Source organism: Carex rostrata, chromosome 18 (assembly GCF_964058835.1).
Source record: "Carex rostrata chromosome 18, lpCarRost1.2, whole genome shotgun sequence".
Classification (NCBI taxonomy): Eukaryota; Viridiplantae; Streptophyta; class Magnoliopsida; order Poales; family Cyperaceae; genus Carex; species Carex rostrata.
In genome coordinates, this window is record NC_135935.1 from 2,960,186 (window position 1) to 2,977,460 (window position 17,275).

General features: G+C 34.4%; 2 protein-coding genes across 5 annotated transcripts; both read right to left on the reverse strand.

The window, feature by feature from the left end:
* Window positions 1-212: 212 nt before the first annotated feature.
* LOC144569174 (L-arabinokinase-like) lies at window positions 213-7,532 on the reverse strand. Of its 4 annotated transcripts, XM_078319384.1 has the most exons (28): window positions 7,265-7,532; window positions 6,475-6,582; window positions 6,171-6,239; window positions 6,005-6,088; window positions 5,812-5,888; window positions 5,602-5,668; window positions 5,471-5,528; window positions 5,307-5,374; window positions 5,156-5,218; window positions 4,996-5,049; window positions 4,794-4,896; window positions 4,577-4,686; window positions 4,355-4,474; window positions 4,184-4,240; window positions 3,848-4,020; window positions 3,507-3,756; window positions 3,244-3,369; window positions 2,985-3,115; window positions 2,814-2,895; window positions 2,543-2,630; window positions 2,406-2,449; window positions 2,215-2,310; window positions 2,024-2,100; window positions 1,694-1,909; window positions 1,446-1,611; window positions 1,289-1,360; window positions 663-866; window positions 213-499 (listed from the first exon to the last, which is right to left on the reverse strand). In XM_078319384.1, exons 1-28 carry the CDS (start codon window positions 7,376-7,378, stop codon window positions 380-382), a joined length of 2,997 nt encoding a protein of 998 aa, XP_078175510.1. In that variant the 5' UTR covers window positions 7,379-7,532; the 3' UTR covers window positions 213-379. The 4 variants fall into 4 exon arrangements, 3 of the variants coding, with proteins under 3 accessions (XP_078175510.1, XP_078175511.1, XP_078175512.1); XR_013515992.1 differs by lacking the exon at window positions 1,446-1,611 and having other exon boundaries at window positions 7,265-7,491; XM_078319385.1 differs by lacking the exon at window positions 4,996-5,049 and having other exon boundaries at window positions 7,265-7,491.
* A 2,470-nt stretch (window positions 7,533-10,002) lies between these two features.
* Window positions 10,003-12,396, reverse strand: LOC144569747 (uncharacterized). Its single transcript, XM_078320220.1, has 3 exons — window positions 12,176-12,396; window positions 11,551-11,824; window positions 10,003-10,752 (listed from the first exon to the last, which is right to left on the reverse strand). Exons 1-3 carry the CDS (start codon window positions 12,245-12,247, stop codon window positions 10,412-10,414), a joined length of 687 nt encoding a protein of 228 aa, XP_078176346.1. The 5' UTR covers window positions 12,248-12,396; the 3' UTR covers window positions 10,003-10,411.
* Window positions 12,397-17,275: the final 4,879 nt, after the last annotated feature.

Genomic DNA, 17,275 nt, shown 5'->3' on the forward strand with positions numbered 1-17,275 from the left:
TCCTCTTCGGAATCAAATACGATAGGAATGTTTTAATATGAGATCAAGCACTTCCAAGAAGATTATGTACATCACCAATTGCCATCAGGACCTTTTCTTTCTTCATAGGAGAGATTAAATTTTCAGAAAATAATATGTCCAGACGGATGTAAATTCTACAATACAAATGCCCCAAAATTGGATTTTTTTTTTTTTTTTTTTTTTTATATATATAAAGTTAACAGACCAGAAGTCTGCTAACAACTATATTGAAATTAAATAAAAGTATGTACAGCGTCCATGATGCAAATTCTAAGTTGGGCTCTTTAGAAAGAAATTTATTTTGCTAGTAAATTATTAAAGAGCCAATTTATTTATTTTATTTTTTGAGTCGGTAATCTCAGTTCTTAGCAGAGGGCCGCCTCTGAATTTTCAAATAACCGAATTTTCCCGCACCAGGTGAGGAGCCCTCAAATAAAATTGGCAGATAACCAGTTGCAGCCTTGTACCTTCGCTGAATCTGAAACCAATACCACAAGTAGCTCATTAACTTAAAAGTGGGTTCGATCCCGCAGAAAAAATTGTGTGTGAGGCCTATGGGCAATTCTCGAAAAAAAAAAAAAAAAAAACTTAAAGATGTCCATTCTTATTGCAGGAAAAATCTAAAAAGTTCCCCAAGTTACCTCAAAGATTTCTTCACTGCTTCTAATGCAGTTGCGGCCGATTACACAAACAGATCCACCAGAACCTCCACCCGTGATCTTGGCTCCAAACAGGCTAGATGTGCCGTCATGAGACGATTTCCTGTGCTGCATCTCTTGCACCAGGTTCACCAGTCGATCAGTCCCATCAGACCCCAGTCCGCATGCACTATAGCTATAGTGGCACTGCAGCAACAAGAAAAGATCAAAACATTGGAACCTTGCTAATTTGATTATTTGGTCCTATGCTTATGTTTTATCCACAAATCATGTATAACCCTTGAAAGGCATCCATGTAACAAAATCATAAATCACTGTTGAAAGCATTTCGATGTCAAATGCTCTCTAAAACCAAAATAGTTTCTTATATGATCCTTACAAGAGTTCAAGACAATGAAACATATCTTTATAAGCACCCACAATTTCCCATCCTTTTTATGATGTTAGCCTCGCTAATAACAAACAACGAAAGAGGAATCGCTTAATGATTTCTGAAGTAAATATAAAGACACTTCACTAAGGTAAATAAAATTAATTTCCATTATTATATCGATAAGAGAATTTTAGTTCAGAGAAAATAAAGAATGAAGAAATTATGGTAGAATAACCTGATACATGAGTTCCCCGAGAGTGGACAGTTGCTCGTCTGTCTTGGCTGCAGTCAACAATGCCTTGAAAGCCTTCAACCACAAAATGATTGAAAAAAGTATGAAATAATAATCAGAAAGTGTTATTTTGGGAAACTATTAAAAATAGACATGTAACCTCAACACGAAAATTTTCATAGATGGGATGTCTCGTAGGGGCTTTAACACTGTATGATCTCTTTGGATCAACAGTTGTCACTTTATCATTATGATCACCATACTTTTTCAAAAACTCCTCTCCAGTTGTGTTCTCAGGAAGATCTTTTGAATAAATCCCTTCAAATCTATACAAAACCAAGCAAATTAATATCATATATTGTATTTCAAAACGATATCAACTCTGTGCACAATTTTTTTGAAACAAACCTGTGAGGCTTTAGATTGCATAAATATTCAAGGGAGGCATCAGATTTGAGAAGCTCAATAGCACGCCCCTCGTATTCATCAGAATTAAAGCCATCTTGCATGAGACTGTTTGAGTTGGTTGTAGATTCAGAAACCAAAGTTGAGGCTTGGGATTTTATTATTTTCCGACCCATATACGTACCCACTCTAACTGATCCATAGTCTGTCCCACCAACACTACACAATAAATGCCATGTACATAATTAAGAAACACCATCCTTATAGGCAAAAGGTGCACAAAAGGAGGGACTAAACATCTTAAAACCATGCAGTAGAATTCCATTCATGTACCTGTGACGTATTCCAGAATCAAGACCCCAGAATCGTATGTGAGTCGGGATAGTTACCAATTCTTTCACCTCTGCTGGCTGCAATCAACAGTGAAAAAGGGCTCTAAACAACAACACACAAAAAAATAACAAAAAAGCCGAGGAATCAGCTTATGCAGTAAATTTTTGCTAGGATAAGGTTCCAACACAAACCTGACAAACCATTGCAAGCAATTTGTTTGCTTCACCACAAGCAGATGTCATCTGATCCATAACCCCACAAGGAGCTCCTACTATGTGATTCTCAACCTAACACATTTTGAAATTTAGGTAAATCTTACAGCTACAATTACATTCAGATCAAAAGACCACATATACAATTGATTAATTGCATCCAATAATACCTTCTGACAAAGCAACGCAAGCTTCCGTGGTTCAATACTCCAACCTAATGTAGGGAAAAGGATGTCTCCAATAACCATAAAGATTGACAGAGAACAACATAATTAAAAATGTTCAAAGAAATAATAAAAAGGATAACCATGAGCTGCAGCAATGGCAGACATAGTGGCAACCTCCACTGAAGCAGAAGAAGATACCCCCTTTCCTTCTGGCACAGCTGATGAAACCTGTTATTTCATTATTGTTAAATGAGCAGGATAGTGGTATAGCCGTATAATCAAGAATAGCAATCTTGGTAAGTAACAATAAGAATGCCAGAAGCAATCTGATATCATGCTCCAGGGTTTTCCAAAAGAGATATTTGGGCAAGTTAAAAGAAAAAAGAGATAGGAGTGTAATGTAAGACATACCAGTATGGAAATGCTATCAGTAAAATGAACACCTAGTTCTGTCATCAATACCAGAATAGTCCCAGCAACATATGCTGCCCATCTAATATACAGACATGGCAAAGTTAAAATGAATAATTCTCAATGAACACATGAAAGTGTGGTGATAACTGATACATAGCTGGAAATTACTTCTGAGATGGATCCTGGGAGAAGTATTTTTTAGCCTTCTCATAAGATATTGGCTGATCTCCTTCCACTAAATCTAAGAGGTCCATATCAAACGTTGGGGCACGATTGCTTAGCTCTGACCCAAAAGATACCTAGGCAAATATTTAAGAAACAAGAACTGTTAGTTATAGTGTGTTTATATTTAAGGACATAAAAATATATAAATGGATTGAAGGAAATATTTTTAAAGAAAATAGTAACAATGAACAATCCAACATACAATTTGAAGCACAGGAATAGGGTCATGGCCTTTCTTGAGATGTCTGGCTTGAGCATGTTTCCATAATTTATGTTTGCTTGGGTGGTTCCTCTGAACAGCAACATGGCATGCCTCTCTAATTGGCATCTTTTCATACGTTTAATTACATAACAAGATAACAAGAATGGTGTCATAATATTACATTAATCACATTATGAAGATATATTATCTGTAGAACAAAAAACTAATGAAAAATATTTAAAACAAGGCAAATGGGAAATAACCTGTAAAACAAGGCTGCCAGAATAATCAGCGATGCCACCCATAACATCCAGTCTCCCAGGTGCTCTTGCCACATAAATCTCGTCTTCCCAGTTGAAAAGAGCTGAAGCAGCAGCTTTCTCCCTGAGCTGCCTTTTCTCAGGGCTGTGTGGATCCCCAGAAGCAGCAAGCCCAGACAAGCTTTTCAGAAAAGCAACTGTATCAGATAAACCTTGTGCATCCCCCTCCAGTACCTCAAAATCCTCAACACACCTTCATCAACAACAATTTAATTATTGGTAATTAGCAAAATATAAAAGTGGTTCGTACAGTAATAGTACATGTGGGTAGGAAGAAAACTCACGACTCGGCATGAAATTGAGTTTCACTGGTGTCAGCAGTAGGGGTTTTAGCACGGACACCAATTTCCTTCTCAGAAAGAGAGTACCAATCAGGGACACCAACCTCACTACCCGGCACTCTTTGCAAATGGTAACCCAAAACTATAGCATCCCTAAGTCGCCTTGCTCCACTCAACTGCAATTTAATACATTGATAGATCAGATACTTGCCAAAATAACTGCAAGTATGAAGATTAAGAAAGTGCGAGCACCATGATGTTAATTTTTCAGTACAGATACATGCTACAAGTAACATTTTGAAAATGGCTTAAAAGTTAGTAACCAGACAAGTAATGTACCTTATCAGAAGCATACTTCTTTCCAATAGCAGTGTCTTGTAATATGCGAGCAACTATCTGGCATGGATAAATTATATAATAGTTACAAGAACAGTATATGCATAATGAGGGTAACAATGTTGCATACTGAAGGACTGAAATAGATGAACATTTAAGAAAACTGCAAGTTACCTCTCCACCATTAATTTTACCATCATAGCAAGGTTTAAGAGTAAGCGCACGCTCAAGATAAGGCTTCCAGTGTCCTGTAAGTAGGTCCCTCCTTATCATCTCAACACCTCCCTGGTAATACTGCTCAAAACGAAAAAAAGATTATTGGGGTGTTAAACATAATCTTAAAGGAAACGGTTTTCATTAATATTCATTTCATCAGGATAAAAAAAAGATCAAAACCTCGAGCATATTCCTCAGAAATGGCTCTTCATTGAAATAGTCCCTTCGGACGAAAACAAAGGGCAACTTGTAAGCCAAAGCCTCACTAACTGTGCCATATCCAATTTTCCCTAAACATAGAAGAAAGCAAATGCAAATAATTCTCAGATAAAATTATGGCCCCTTTCATGAAGTTGAAGAAACAAAGAACATAAACTTTCATTATTGTGCATCATACCAAGCATGCAATCAGATGCTGCCATAAGGTCAGGTGTATAGACATCCTTTGCAAGCTTCACAAAATTTGGAGGGAGCTCTTGATTCTCTGATGCACCACACACCTTCAAATCAATATAATCAACAATATATCATTAAATGATGGTGTAAACAAAATTATACAGTAACAAAATAACATACTTTAATGACAGTGTGTACAATACCAGACATAACCAACCATCGGGTAACCACTCATTCTTTAGGATCCATCCTGCCGGCTGACAAAGACGAAAGAGTAATGAATAAAAATACTCAATCTTCATGACACCTGAAGTTGATACTAGTAAGTTCTTAAATGTAAACAATGTAAGGTATTAGGATTACCTGTCCCCCAAAATTAAAAATCAAAACCTTCACATCTTCACTGATTCCGAGTTCCTTCCTCACCTAACTTGGTAAGAAAATCTAAGCTCAGTAAAGAGATGAATTGACTAACAAATAACAAATTTGGACTATCTTTTAGTAGAAGTACAACCTCAACCCGAGATTTATGTAATCTTCTAACAACCAATGGTACGTCAATCACGTCTTGAAAAGCTGGCACTGGAAGACATAAATGTAAGATTAGTTGCCAGAAGTTTAGAAAGGGAAGAATAAAAGAAAAAGAAACATAGGAATTGTACAAGAGGTATGTCATACTTGGACAATAGCCAGGGAGTCTGAGCAAGATTTCACAATGGGAATAGTCTTCAGCAATCTGCAATTTACTGGTACTTGGATTCTGTTTATGCAAAAATATAAAATAAATAAAAACAGGAAATTAGGCGCACCTGCCACACAACAGAGCGGTGGTGATGACCAGCCACCACTACATACTCTGAATATATAAAGTCCCAACTACAAAGCAAACAAAATTTCAAGAATTGATATTGCAAACAGTTTTATACTTTTTTAATGAGGTCTCATTTCAAGGATATTAAGAAAACCATAATAAACAAGAATGGGAGAAAATGAAAATAAAAATAAAAAATTGTTTTTACCTGAAATTTGTAACACAAACTGAGCGAATTCCAGCATCAGCTGCTGCCCTACAGGCAACAGGAACAACATCCGAGACCTTGCAAGCAATAAAATCATAGCAACATATCATGCTATAAAGGTAAAATAAATTTTATGCTTACAAGGTAATTGAGCAGGAAATATGGTATGGAGTACTGATGCATCTATATTTACCACAAGATCAGCCTTGATAGAGTTGAGCCATTCAACTTCTGTAGCCAAAATAGAGGCACGTGGCAGTACTGCTGTCTGATGATACTGTATTCCAAATATTAACCCAAAATATTACTCTTGGTATATTTGTCAGAAAGAAAAATTTTGAGTAGTTGGGAAAGGCTACCTTTTCTAAAGAGGCAAGTCTATCCACAGTTAAAGCATCAGCTTGTACAGCTCCACAGTCAAGTAAGACCTGGGATTTTGTTGAAGAATTACTGCTTGATGGTATTAATGACTTTATTTTATTTTCTGTAAGTTTTTATCAAAGTTGGACTTATTACAAGTGTCAGCAAAAAGAAAATAATACAAAAACTTATTATAAAGAACAGTAACATAAACTAAGCATAAATCCAACATAATTATTCCATTTTATTACGATTGGGAGGTCCAAATTGGCATCGAGTTAAATTTAAATAACAAAGACACACCTTGCGAATATGAAGATTGGGAGACTGGATCTCTGTAGTGAAGACAAAGTTGGGTGCACCTGTTACAACATGCACATCATGACCAGCTCCTACAAGATGCCTTACCACCTGGAAAGATCATATCATATATAATTTCCTTCGCCACATGATAAATTGTCATAGGTTAACGCTCTGCATGTAATTCGAATATCAACTACTTTTATATGGAAGCTAATCAATTTCAAGGAAAACCAATAGCCAATATTTCAAAACTTGAAGCTGGTCTATGATTTATCCAACACGTTCAAAGCAATGCTGATTGTTACTTCCCTACTCCTTTCTAGATATTAATCCAAATTTGCAAAAAGCTGAAGCTATATAGAGATTTATCCAGTTGATTTTCTTGTGGAGCTAGTGCCAATTAACTTTAAAGCAAAAGGAAGAGAACACAGATTTATTTGGAGCTTCACCTGATATATGACTTTATCTAAAGTATAAATAAATGAAATCAACCAACTATTCTATCTTAGTTCATCTGCAACGAAGTCTGAATTTCGACTTAATTTCAAATATTACACCTAATTTGCACTAGCTGAATCATTCCCATAAAATGTTGAAGCTCGATTGAGACCTTAATCCAGCAAATTCTCAGCAAAACCAAACTAACTGAATCATTGCCATCAAATGATCGAAGGTCTTCAACCTTACAACTGCCGACTTCATCTTCAGTATTTCACTTGAATTCGACTGAAACTAAAAAAAATATGGCCAAAATAGAAGATGAAAACTGTAAGTTCATAAGGTACTTTACCTCAACAACCCGGGTAGCATGGCCGAATCCATGGCCAGTGACATAATAAGCGAAAACCAGATGTTCCCTTGAAACTGAGACTAATCCCTGCTCCTCCATTCCACAAATTCTCATTTCTCGATGCCAACTATTATCTCGATATCTCAGCTCAAAAGAGGATAAGAAGGAACAAAGAAAGAGGTTCAAGGGAATGGATCAACGCTTTTCCAAATTAGTTGGAGTTCCTTGATTCGAGACGAAATGCAAAAGGGTTCAGGACGGAAATAGGCAATCTAAACTTGCTCTCCCGCTTCCTATTTTGGAACGCTTGATATGTCTCTGACAGGTGACCCCACGAAATTGGCCTAGGCCCTTAATGAACAATGGGTTCCACCTATCAGTAAGTCCCGACACCCTTGGTTTCCTGTGTTCATCCACATAGGATATTTGAGACCATCGCATAGGATTTCGGTTTATCCGATAATTCTTCCCATGTTCCCATGGATGAAGACTAATCTTTGGATAGCGAATTATTCTCAACAATATTTTTGTTATTAACAAGACAAACCACAAAATCAATTCCTTTTAGCTTGTGAAATATTTTTTCTCTGCTTAGTTGTTTCTTAAATAGCACTCGCTCTAATTAAGTGTAGATTTAGTTAATATTCTATAAAGATAATTGAGGTTCATTGGATTTGTCAAGTCATGGGCTATTCTTAATCATTGGATCAACAATTAAGTACCGTCTATCTTAATCTTATAGCTAGAAATTATATAAACTTTTACTAATAAATGTTCATTTTTATGTGGGTTATATGTGTGAAATATGCGGTCATCTTATAAAATTTGTATATATTTTCGATGTTGCATTCTATTTGATAGTATTTATTTAGAAAATAAGAACTTAAATCCTTGTCCGATAAGGTTTATTTGGCGAAGTCCAAAAATAGTCCTGGTTTCTATAATATTTATATCTGGTAGTAGAGACTACATTTATCAAATTAACTTAAATTAGATACTTCAAAAATAAATTATGCCTATTATAAGCTATATCTTAGTTAATCATTATTTATACACTGAAAATGATTTTTTATAGTTTTTTCCTCTATTTTTTAGCTTTGAGAGTATTGAAACCAGTGTTGCAAAATGCGGTTCTATGCGGCCGCATATGCGTATGCGGTTGGAAACCGCATAGGAAAAAACATATGCGGTCTAATATGCGGTTCCGCATATGCGGCCGCATAGAACCGCATATGTTTGTATGCTATAAAATTTATGTATTATGTTGTGATAACTGACTTGTGATATGTTTGTATTATGTTATTTTATGTTCTTTGATATGTTTGTATTATGTTGTTTGTGTTTTTATGTTTGTATTTTTATTTTTGTTGTGAGATTATGCATATAATGATACAAATTATATATGAATTCTTATTTTAAAATCCGCATATATTAGTCCGCATAAAAATCCGCATATGCGGCCGCATACCGTATATGCGGTATGCGGTGCCCTTCCGCATACCTTCCGCATACCGCATTTTGCAACACTGATTGAAACTATGTACACGATATATTGTTTTGCACTACCGTACGAAAAAAAAGGTTCAAACTAAAAATAGTCGACATATAGTGGTCTCAATTAAAATAATATGAATTATCTCGGTTGTGCTGGTTAAAAAAAATAACAGATCTATTTTATAGTGCTTGAAATTCACTAGTCTCGACATGGAAAGGAAAAACAAAAATAAAATGAGCTCCTTTTGAAGAAAAATAACAAAAGACAAAAGGTGCTAGGGTCGTTTTTTAACAGAATTGATTGAGACCTGAGAAAAGAACATTTTCTCTTTTTTGCTGAGCACTCCTAATATCTTTATTTAACTAAGTTCTTGTGAGAATTATTAGTGAATTAAGAATTAAGAATACCCTAAATTTATAAAGAAAAAATATTGTAATTGATTAAGTTTTGACCAATAAAATTATATTATTTGAGTCGAACAGAAGACCAAACAGAAAAAAAAGAAAAGAAAGATATATAATGGCAACAATTTTAGATGGCTGTGTTTTGTTCTTCATATTTTGAAATGAAAACAAAGAATTATAGATCATGTTTTATTATTTTCAACGACTGGTGCAAAAAAAGGGCGAACATCAACTAGTTTGAATTATCTTTGTGTAACTAAATCAAACAAATATAACAAACATTATGCATACTCTTCAAGTTCCTCCAAGATATTGATGCGTGCTCAGCCGTGGTTCAGGACGTTTTCACGGTCTTTCCTATAAAGGACTCTGTTCCAAAATAATAATATTATCTATGTCGCAATAAATTAAATTATTACACTGGCAAACAAAGTAATTCCCATTAGATAATTTCCGGACCATTGCTTTGATTTCAATGCTCTTAAAATTTATCAACTGATAGTTTCAACGATGACCTGAATCATGCCTTGCATCAACATACCTCGCGGGAAAGAGTTGATACAGAAGGTGAACAATATCAATTCAAGCTTCTGATCTCCTAATTGTGCGTTTGCTTATTTATATTGCTCAGTACATATTCTGGGCTTCGGTTTTGTCACGCATGTGTTCTCCTTTTAGCTCACGTACAAAACCGGCTATTTAATTGTCAAATCATAACATCTCTGACTTATCATTTACCATGGATAAAACAAGTAACAACTAAAGGGACCTTGTAAGCTCGCATCTGGAATTTCCAAGACAATCAAATGCATCTCAAGTATTACTGGATACCAGCTAACTCAAGTAACAAACTGAGATGAATTATCAACTACTGGCAGGGGTTACAACGGCAGCAAAGCAGCCATTGATTACACCAATTACAAAATAAAATAAAAAATTGAGCTTATATACAAATTCTAATTAATAAGATTACTGTAAAACTAGATCAACAAGCTCAGTATGAAGCTACTAAAACTTCAAACTTAATTTCTAAAAAACTGACTGGAGTCATTTCTACAGTGTGTGGCACCATACTGTCATAACCCTTAATCCTTAATGGCTAGGGAAACATCAGAAGATTAAGAATGAAAACCAAAAAGGGAAGACACAGATTTTTGCTCATATGCCACTGGATCTTCCAAATATGGAAATCAAGGCACCACATGTAAACCTTCAGAGGAACCTATATGCACTCACAAGGAAAGAAGTTTACTGGGACCACATAAGATGTGATGTTGGGTTCGGCTGGGTCCCAGGAGCCATGCAGTGAAGTTGCCGCTGGTGGTTAAAACCCTCTCTGCCTCCCTTTTCCCCAAAGATGGAGGTGTGGTGTGATTCCACTGGCTCGGTTTCTATCTCCATTGAAGTGCTTTCTTCAGATTCCATCAGCTCTTCTATTCTTTCTGTATTCTGATCATGTTGCGAGCTCAACCAATAAGAGGCCATTTCTGCAGCAACAGATGGGACCCATGGCACCATTGCTAGGCAATCATTGCCCGCTGGAGAATTGTCCTCCAAGTTTTGGTAGCTCCCTTGATGCACAGCTTGGTCTGTGTGAAAAAAGGTTTAGAAACTGTTATATGCCTACTAGAGATTCTAAAAGTCAAAATGGTAAACTTGTGCATTACCCAAGATGATGAAGGATAGATGTAAGATCAGCGCACATGTGGAAACAGGGGTGGAGCCATACTTTTAAGCTATTGGGGGGTTGAAACGTGAATGTGGGTCAATCATATAAAATTTTCATGCTTCATATGGAGGTCAATTTTACGGTACCCATAGCATTTTACTCTAAATTATATAGAAAATCATGCTGAAGTACAAAACCTTCAGAAACGAATGGGGGTCAATCGATCCCCATATGTTAAATGTGCATCCGCCTCCGTGTGGAGATGCTAATTTTATTTGACTGAGCCCCTATGGGGGTTAAAAATAAACAGACACTATTGCTACGTGAGGTAACCCGTCAACGTAGAATTCTACTAAGAAATGTTGATTTCATATATATGGGCGGAGTTCATCAAATTATGCAAGAATCTGAATACTAAAACAAAAATGATTGAGACGAGCTTGAAAGATATTTAACTACATTAAATACACAACATAAACAGGTCGCGGCCTCAAAACGGAACAATATTGAGTAATTACCAGATATTTGTCAGTAAGGATTTAATAACTCTATGAATCAGACTACACGCATTATATAATGCTATAAGTATACTGAACAAAAGACTTCAACCATAAATCAGGTTATGTGATTGACTATAGATATACTACGAACAAAAGGCCCCAACCATAAAAACTAAGTAAATAAGGAGAAATCCAGACGTGAAGATTTAGTAACTTACTCTTGAGGTTTCGCAACAGCTGGGGGCTGACCAACAAAGAAGGGTTTGATGGCACTGGTCCAAGATTCAAAAATGTGTTTGCCGGCGTGTAAAGAACTATCGCTCTGTCATCAGCTGAAGAGGGAGGAGGTAATGTTTCATCAACTGTATACGTCATTTCACCAAGAGGAGGTACAATTTCATCCATTGTATATGTCATTTCACATGCAGGCTCGTCACCAAGACCACCAACTTGAAAAGGAACTTCTTCAATTGGATGAGGCAGCTTTGGTTCCTGCGCCCAAAGAGCACAAAATTTCACTCAGAAATTAGAAAGAGAAGGCTAATCCCTAATTTTAAACTTACTTGTGTAGAAAGCAAAAGACAACGGTACCATCCGGTTCATACTGGTAACGGGTATGGTACTAGAACTGCTTAGGCAGCTCTAGAGAGGTAGGGTTTGATCCAGACTCGGTTCAGCATAAATTACTAAATTAGCAGCTTTGCAGAAACTAAGATTAACTTGTACAGAACCGGAAAGGGTTCAATGCGAGTCGATGATCACCAAAAAAGCAGCAGAAATTAAAGGGAGGAAGCACACAGAGTAATCAGTAAAATATAGAGAAATTGGGAGGGGATGACAAACCAATCGCCTGATCTTGAAATGGGGATACGAGAATCCTTCCATCGCCTCTTCTATCTCTTTCCGCTTCGCCATATCGATCCTATAAACTTCACCTGATTTCTTATCTATGATCTTGATATCGCTCGGCTATAAAAAACTCTGATAAAGCTCTGATAGTTTCTAGAGCATTCACCGATTCTTCCAGACTTCGAACTCTCGGTTCCCTCTCCGTCTCTTTCCGCGTCCCTACTAATACTGAATTCGTATTACCTAAGGTAACAGAATATTCTGTTTGTATCTAGACCGTCCAATCAGAATTCACACGACTATTAAAGCGTCCCCGTGGGTTCCACTTCGGACCGGATTGGCCAGATTCCTATTGGACGATTGTGATTTAAACATAAATATTCTGTTACCTCAGAGGATATGGATACACTTGTACCGTTGTACGGGACAAATTTTGGCCGAAGACAAAATTATTTGAGTTTGGACTAGAACTGGGGTGTTCTTAAGTGATGAACTCAAGTATAAAATTCATCCAATTGGTTTTTTAAACGATAGATTTGAACTGTTAAAATTTATCTACTTTATAAGTGATGCGTCTACATGTAAAAAAAAAAAAAATTGTATAGGTGGTAAAAAAACGTTAAAAATATAAATGCATTAAAATTAATTTATTAACTTTCTAATTTTGACTGCTTGATTTTATACTAAATTAATTCGAATGTTTAAAATTTTCCCATGTAGACGCATCACTCGTAAGGTAGGCGGGTTTCAACGGTTCGAATTCGTTATTTGAATTTGATTTGACGGGTTTTAAACTTGAGTTCACAACACCCTAGTTCTACTCTTTAAGGTCATGTTTGGTTGTGGAGTAAAGTTAAACCGGATTAAATTTCTTACTCCAAGCTAAACTGGAGTAAATTAATCATGTTTGGTGGAGTAAGTTAAACCACCTCTCTAGGTGGTGTAAGTTACTCCGGTTTAGCTCAAATCTTTTTTTTTTGAAGAAAATATGGGTCTAGCCCGTATTTGATTCATTGAAGTTTGAGTTACATTGGAGATGTAACTCCTAGAAATAAAATTACAATTTGCTCAAGATGATTGAGCTAAATAAGAAAGTGAAATTAAACAAAACTAAGTTAAAACAGTAAAGGAAAGGAAAACAGTAGCTTCACAATTTGACGTACTGCTGAACAGTCTATGTTACTCCTCGTTTGGCTCCTTAAGCGTGGAGTAAGGGGTTTACTCCACCTCTTACTCCACAACCAAACATGACCTAAGTTTGTATAATTATGAGAAAGGGGAGGTAGCACAATTGGCTAGGAATAAGTCCTAGAGTTGTTGTACCCGAAGGTCGAGAGTTCGATTCCCCCTCACGACTTCGCAGCTTCTGCGAAGATTTTCAAAAAAAAAAAAAAGTTTGTATAATTATATTTCCGTACTTTTCATTCTTTACTGTATTTTTCTTCTAGACTATTTAATTTAATTTATGCTTATATGAAATTAATTATTTATGGGCAGGCTTGGAAAGTCAGAGGAGAAAAACCTAAATTCAATTTTCTCCAGTTTAACTCAGTTGAGTAAATAGTCTAGAAATTAAATAGCTAAGCAAAAAATTAAATTAAATAGTCTAGAAAATAAAAAAAAATACGGTAAAGAATGAAAAGTACGGTAATATAATTACATTAATTTTCAATTGACAACATTATTATTTCATTAAGGAATCTAATTTGCCACATTATCATTTCAACTGACCAATCTTAATTTAAATTGTTCTTAACATGTGATGTGATAAAATTCTTATAATTGTTAAAATAGAAATATGAAATTTCAAAACGAATAAACCAGATAGCATGTGTATGTTAAAAATATGTAAAATAAAAAGATTTTATAAAATAAGTTAATACTACGTGTTTTAATAATTTTTAAAATGATCTATATGCTGGAAAGATTTTACGTATAAGCTAATATTATGCTTTTTTATTTAAACAAATAAAATTTTGCGCTACAGTTTTTAATTCTAATCAGTTATACATAAAAAGGTAAAAAATAATTTAAAACGTGAATGAAATTATAATTATATTTTTCTACTTAAACAAAAAAAATAAAAGGAGGGAAATAGGGAGAAGTGGAGGAACCGATTTTTTTATTAATACCCTAAAAAAAATATATATATATAAAATATGTCCTCAGCTTTTTATTTTTCTTTTTTTAAATGTCCTAAGGCCCCTAACCCCCCCCCCCCCCCCCCCCTCGGGGCGGCCAGCTTTTTCTACGAAACCAGCCGCATTGGGGCGCTCAACTTTTTTTTTGTTTTTTTGACCATACTGCCTAGAGACAGAGCGGTCAGATACAATAAAATTTTTTTTAGAGATCTTGATGAGAAATGATTGAATTGCTACAGTAATACTTTCACCATAATGAATTGCTACAGATCTCAGTGAAAAATGATATTGGTGAAAGTATTACTTTCAACATGCATGCCCATAATGAATTGCTACAGATCTCAGTGAAAAATGATATTGGTGAAAGTATTACTTTCAACATGCATGCCTGAGTGGTAATTCGGATGATACAATTAATTTTACTGCCTGTCAATGTCAATATCCAACGAGCAATTCATCTTTACAATTTGAGCACTAGGTTTTACATTTCTTACGTATTGTTATACCTTTATTAATTAGCCCAATGTTAGGTGTATACAAAATAAATGATAAATAATTACAACAAAATCTTTTTGTTTTCGTATTAAATTACTATAGTACATGTATGAAAGGATTATCATGCAGTTTGAATACCAAATATTATTTTATTTACATAATCTTATTTAACTAATAGCACTTTTATTCTTCCGTTAATTATGTCTTATTTTATCCCTTTTTTATGCAAATGTTTATTGTAAGTGGAGAAGGGTTAAAATGCATTATTGGTTTTGTGTTATAATTATATTTCACATCTTTATATCTGTTTTCAAAGTTCAAACAATCGATCCGAATCTCTCAACATGATCTACATATTTAAATGTGCTTAGAGACTAAATTTTATATTATCTTTTATGAAAAAATTAACTATTTTTTAGATACTAGTATCGTGCCCGTGCGTTGCAACAAAAATATATTATAAGATTGAATAGAATATAAAGAGACCTTTTTATTTGACATTCACACAAAATTAAGAAAAAATATATTTAAATGAAAATAAAAGACACAGAAAAAATAGGTATCCAAATAATAAATAACAATAAAAGAAACAACAACAAATAAATAAAACGGATCAAATATAATATAAAAAAAATCTCGAATTATCATTGCGATTTAATATCCACAACTAAGACATGTTATTAAACGATTTAGAGGAGAAATAATATGTAAATAAACAAAATTGGGAAAGAAATGATTAAATGATTCAAATAAGGATTTTCTTTACGTATATATTCAGATCCGAAAGATATGATTGTTTCCATCAACACAATATCTGCTATTTATCTATTCACAAAGATATAGTAGCCCTAAACAAAATCCAGAAATATATGATAGTTTCATTTTCATTGTCGAAACTATGAAGGAAGAGGAGAAATGAAATGGAGGAAACAGAGAAATAAGAAAATAATATAATTGCAGAAATTGAATATAGTTTTAAAGAGAAATAAGGAAACGGATCGTGAGGGATCCATTCAATTTTAATTGTAACAAACTATGCAGCAGTTTTTGTGACGAGTTTGTTTTTAACTAAATTTTAGACTTCTACATATAAAATTGATGTATTTAATCAAAAAAAGGCAAATTATGTGATAGAAGGGCTGATATTCAATTTGAAAATTAATCTTTCAATCTCAGCCGTTGGTGAATCAGGACAACTATGTGCATAATATAAGAATGGAGATGTACAAAATCAATGCTCTTGGACCATTCAAAACGGTAATTTGGTACCTATCTAAACAATAGTTAAAAATTTCCAAAAAAATATAAAATTTAGTCTCTAAGCACATTTTAATGTAGATGTCATGTTGAACGGTTCAAAACTTCAAATTGACTATTTGAATTTTGAAAATAAAGATGGAGATGTAGGATATAATTGAAGCACAAAACTAATTGTGCATATTAACTCTACTATTGTAAGTGATGACCTATATCCATCAAGATTTATGACTTTGGTATACATGTTACATTTGATTTCACTATCGTCCGATATCATAATGAACTGCATGTTTTTTTCTCTTTAATTGTTGTTCTAACTATGAAGACTTATGGTTGGTAGTTAATCTATTGATTTATTGTTCAATTTTGCACAAATTATATAATGTGTTGCTTAGTATATTTAATTGTTATAATTGGTTACCACTTTTGTATTTCAATGTATATTATTCATACGCATTTGTTTTTTTATAAGTATCTCGACTCGAAACTTTCATCAATATTAATGCGATGTTAAAAAGTATCTTGACTCAAAACTTTCACCAATATCACCGCGATTCAATCTTTCTTATACCTGACCATTAATGAGAAATGAAGAAATATTACTGCATATTGGTGAAAGTATTACCGTAGCAATTCAATCATTTCTCATTAAGATCTCTAAAAAAAAATTACTGTAGTTGACCTCCATGCCCTTGGACGGTCTGGTCAAAAAAGAAGAAGTTGACCGCCCCAACGCGGGGTGGTTTCGTAGAAAAAGCTGGCCGGTTAGGGCATTTAAAAAAAGCAGAGGGCATATTTGATATTTTTATTATTTTTTAGGATATTAATAAAAAAAACCGGTGGGAGGAAGGAGAAGAGAGGAGAAAGTGGAGTCCACAAGGACATTTTGTTAAGAATTTTGAGAAAAATGTATTTTGTCATATGTTTTGAAAAAAAGAGGACATATGTTTTTCGGCATTTTGTCATGTGTTTTTTGGTGGAGAATAGAAGGGGAGGGAAAGAAACGTAAATGAGTGTTACTATCTTGTACATTTTATTGTTTAGTCAATTTTGTTTACCTCTGTTACTTCAATTCAGAGATCTGTAGAATAATACCTCTACGAGGTTAAAAGAGTTTAAAAAGATTACGAGGTTAAAAGAGGTTAAAAGAGGTTAAAAAGTAACATCCATTAACCTTACTTTTTTTATTAAACATCCATCC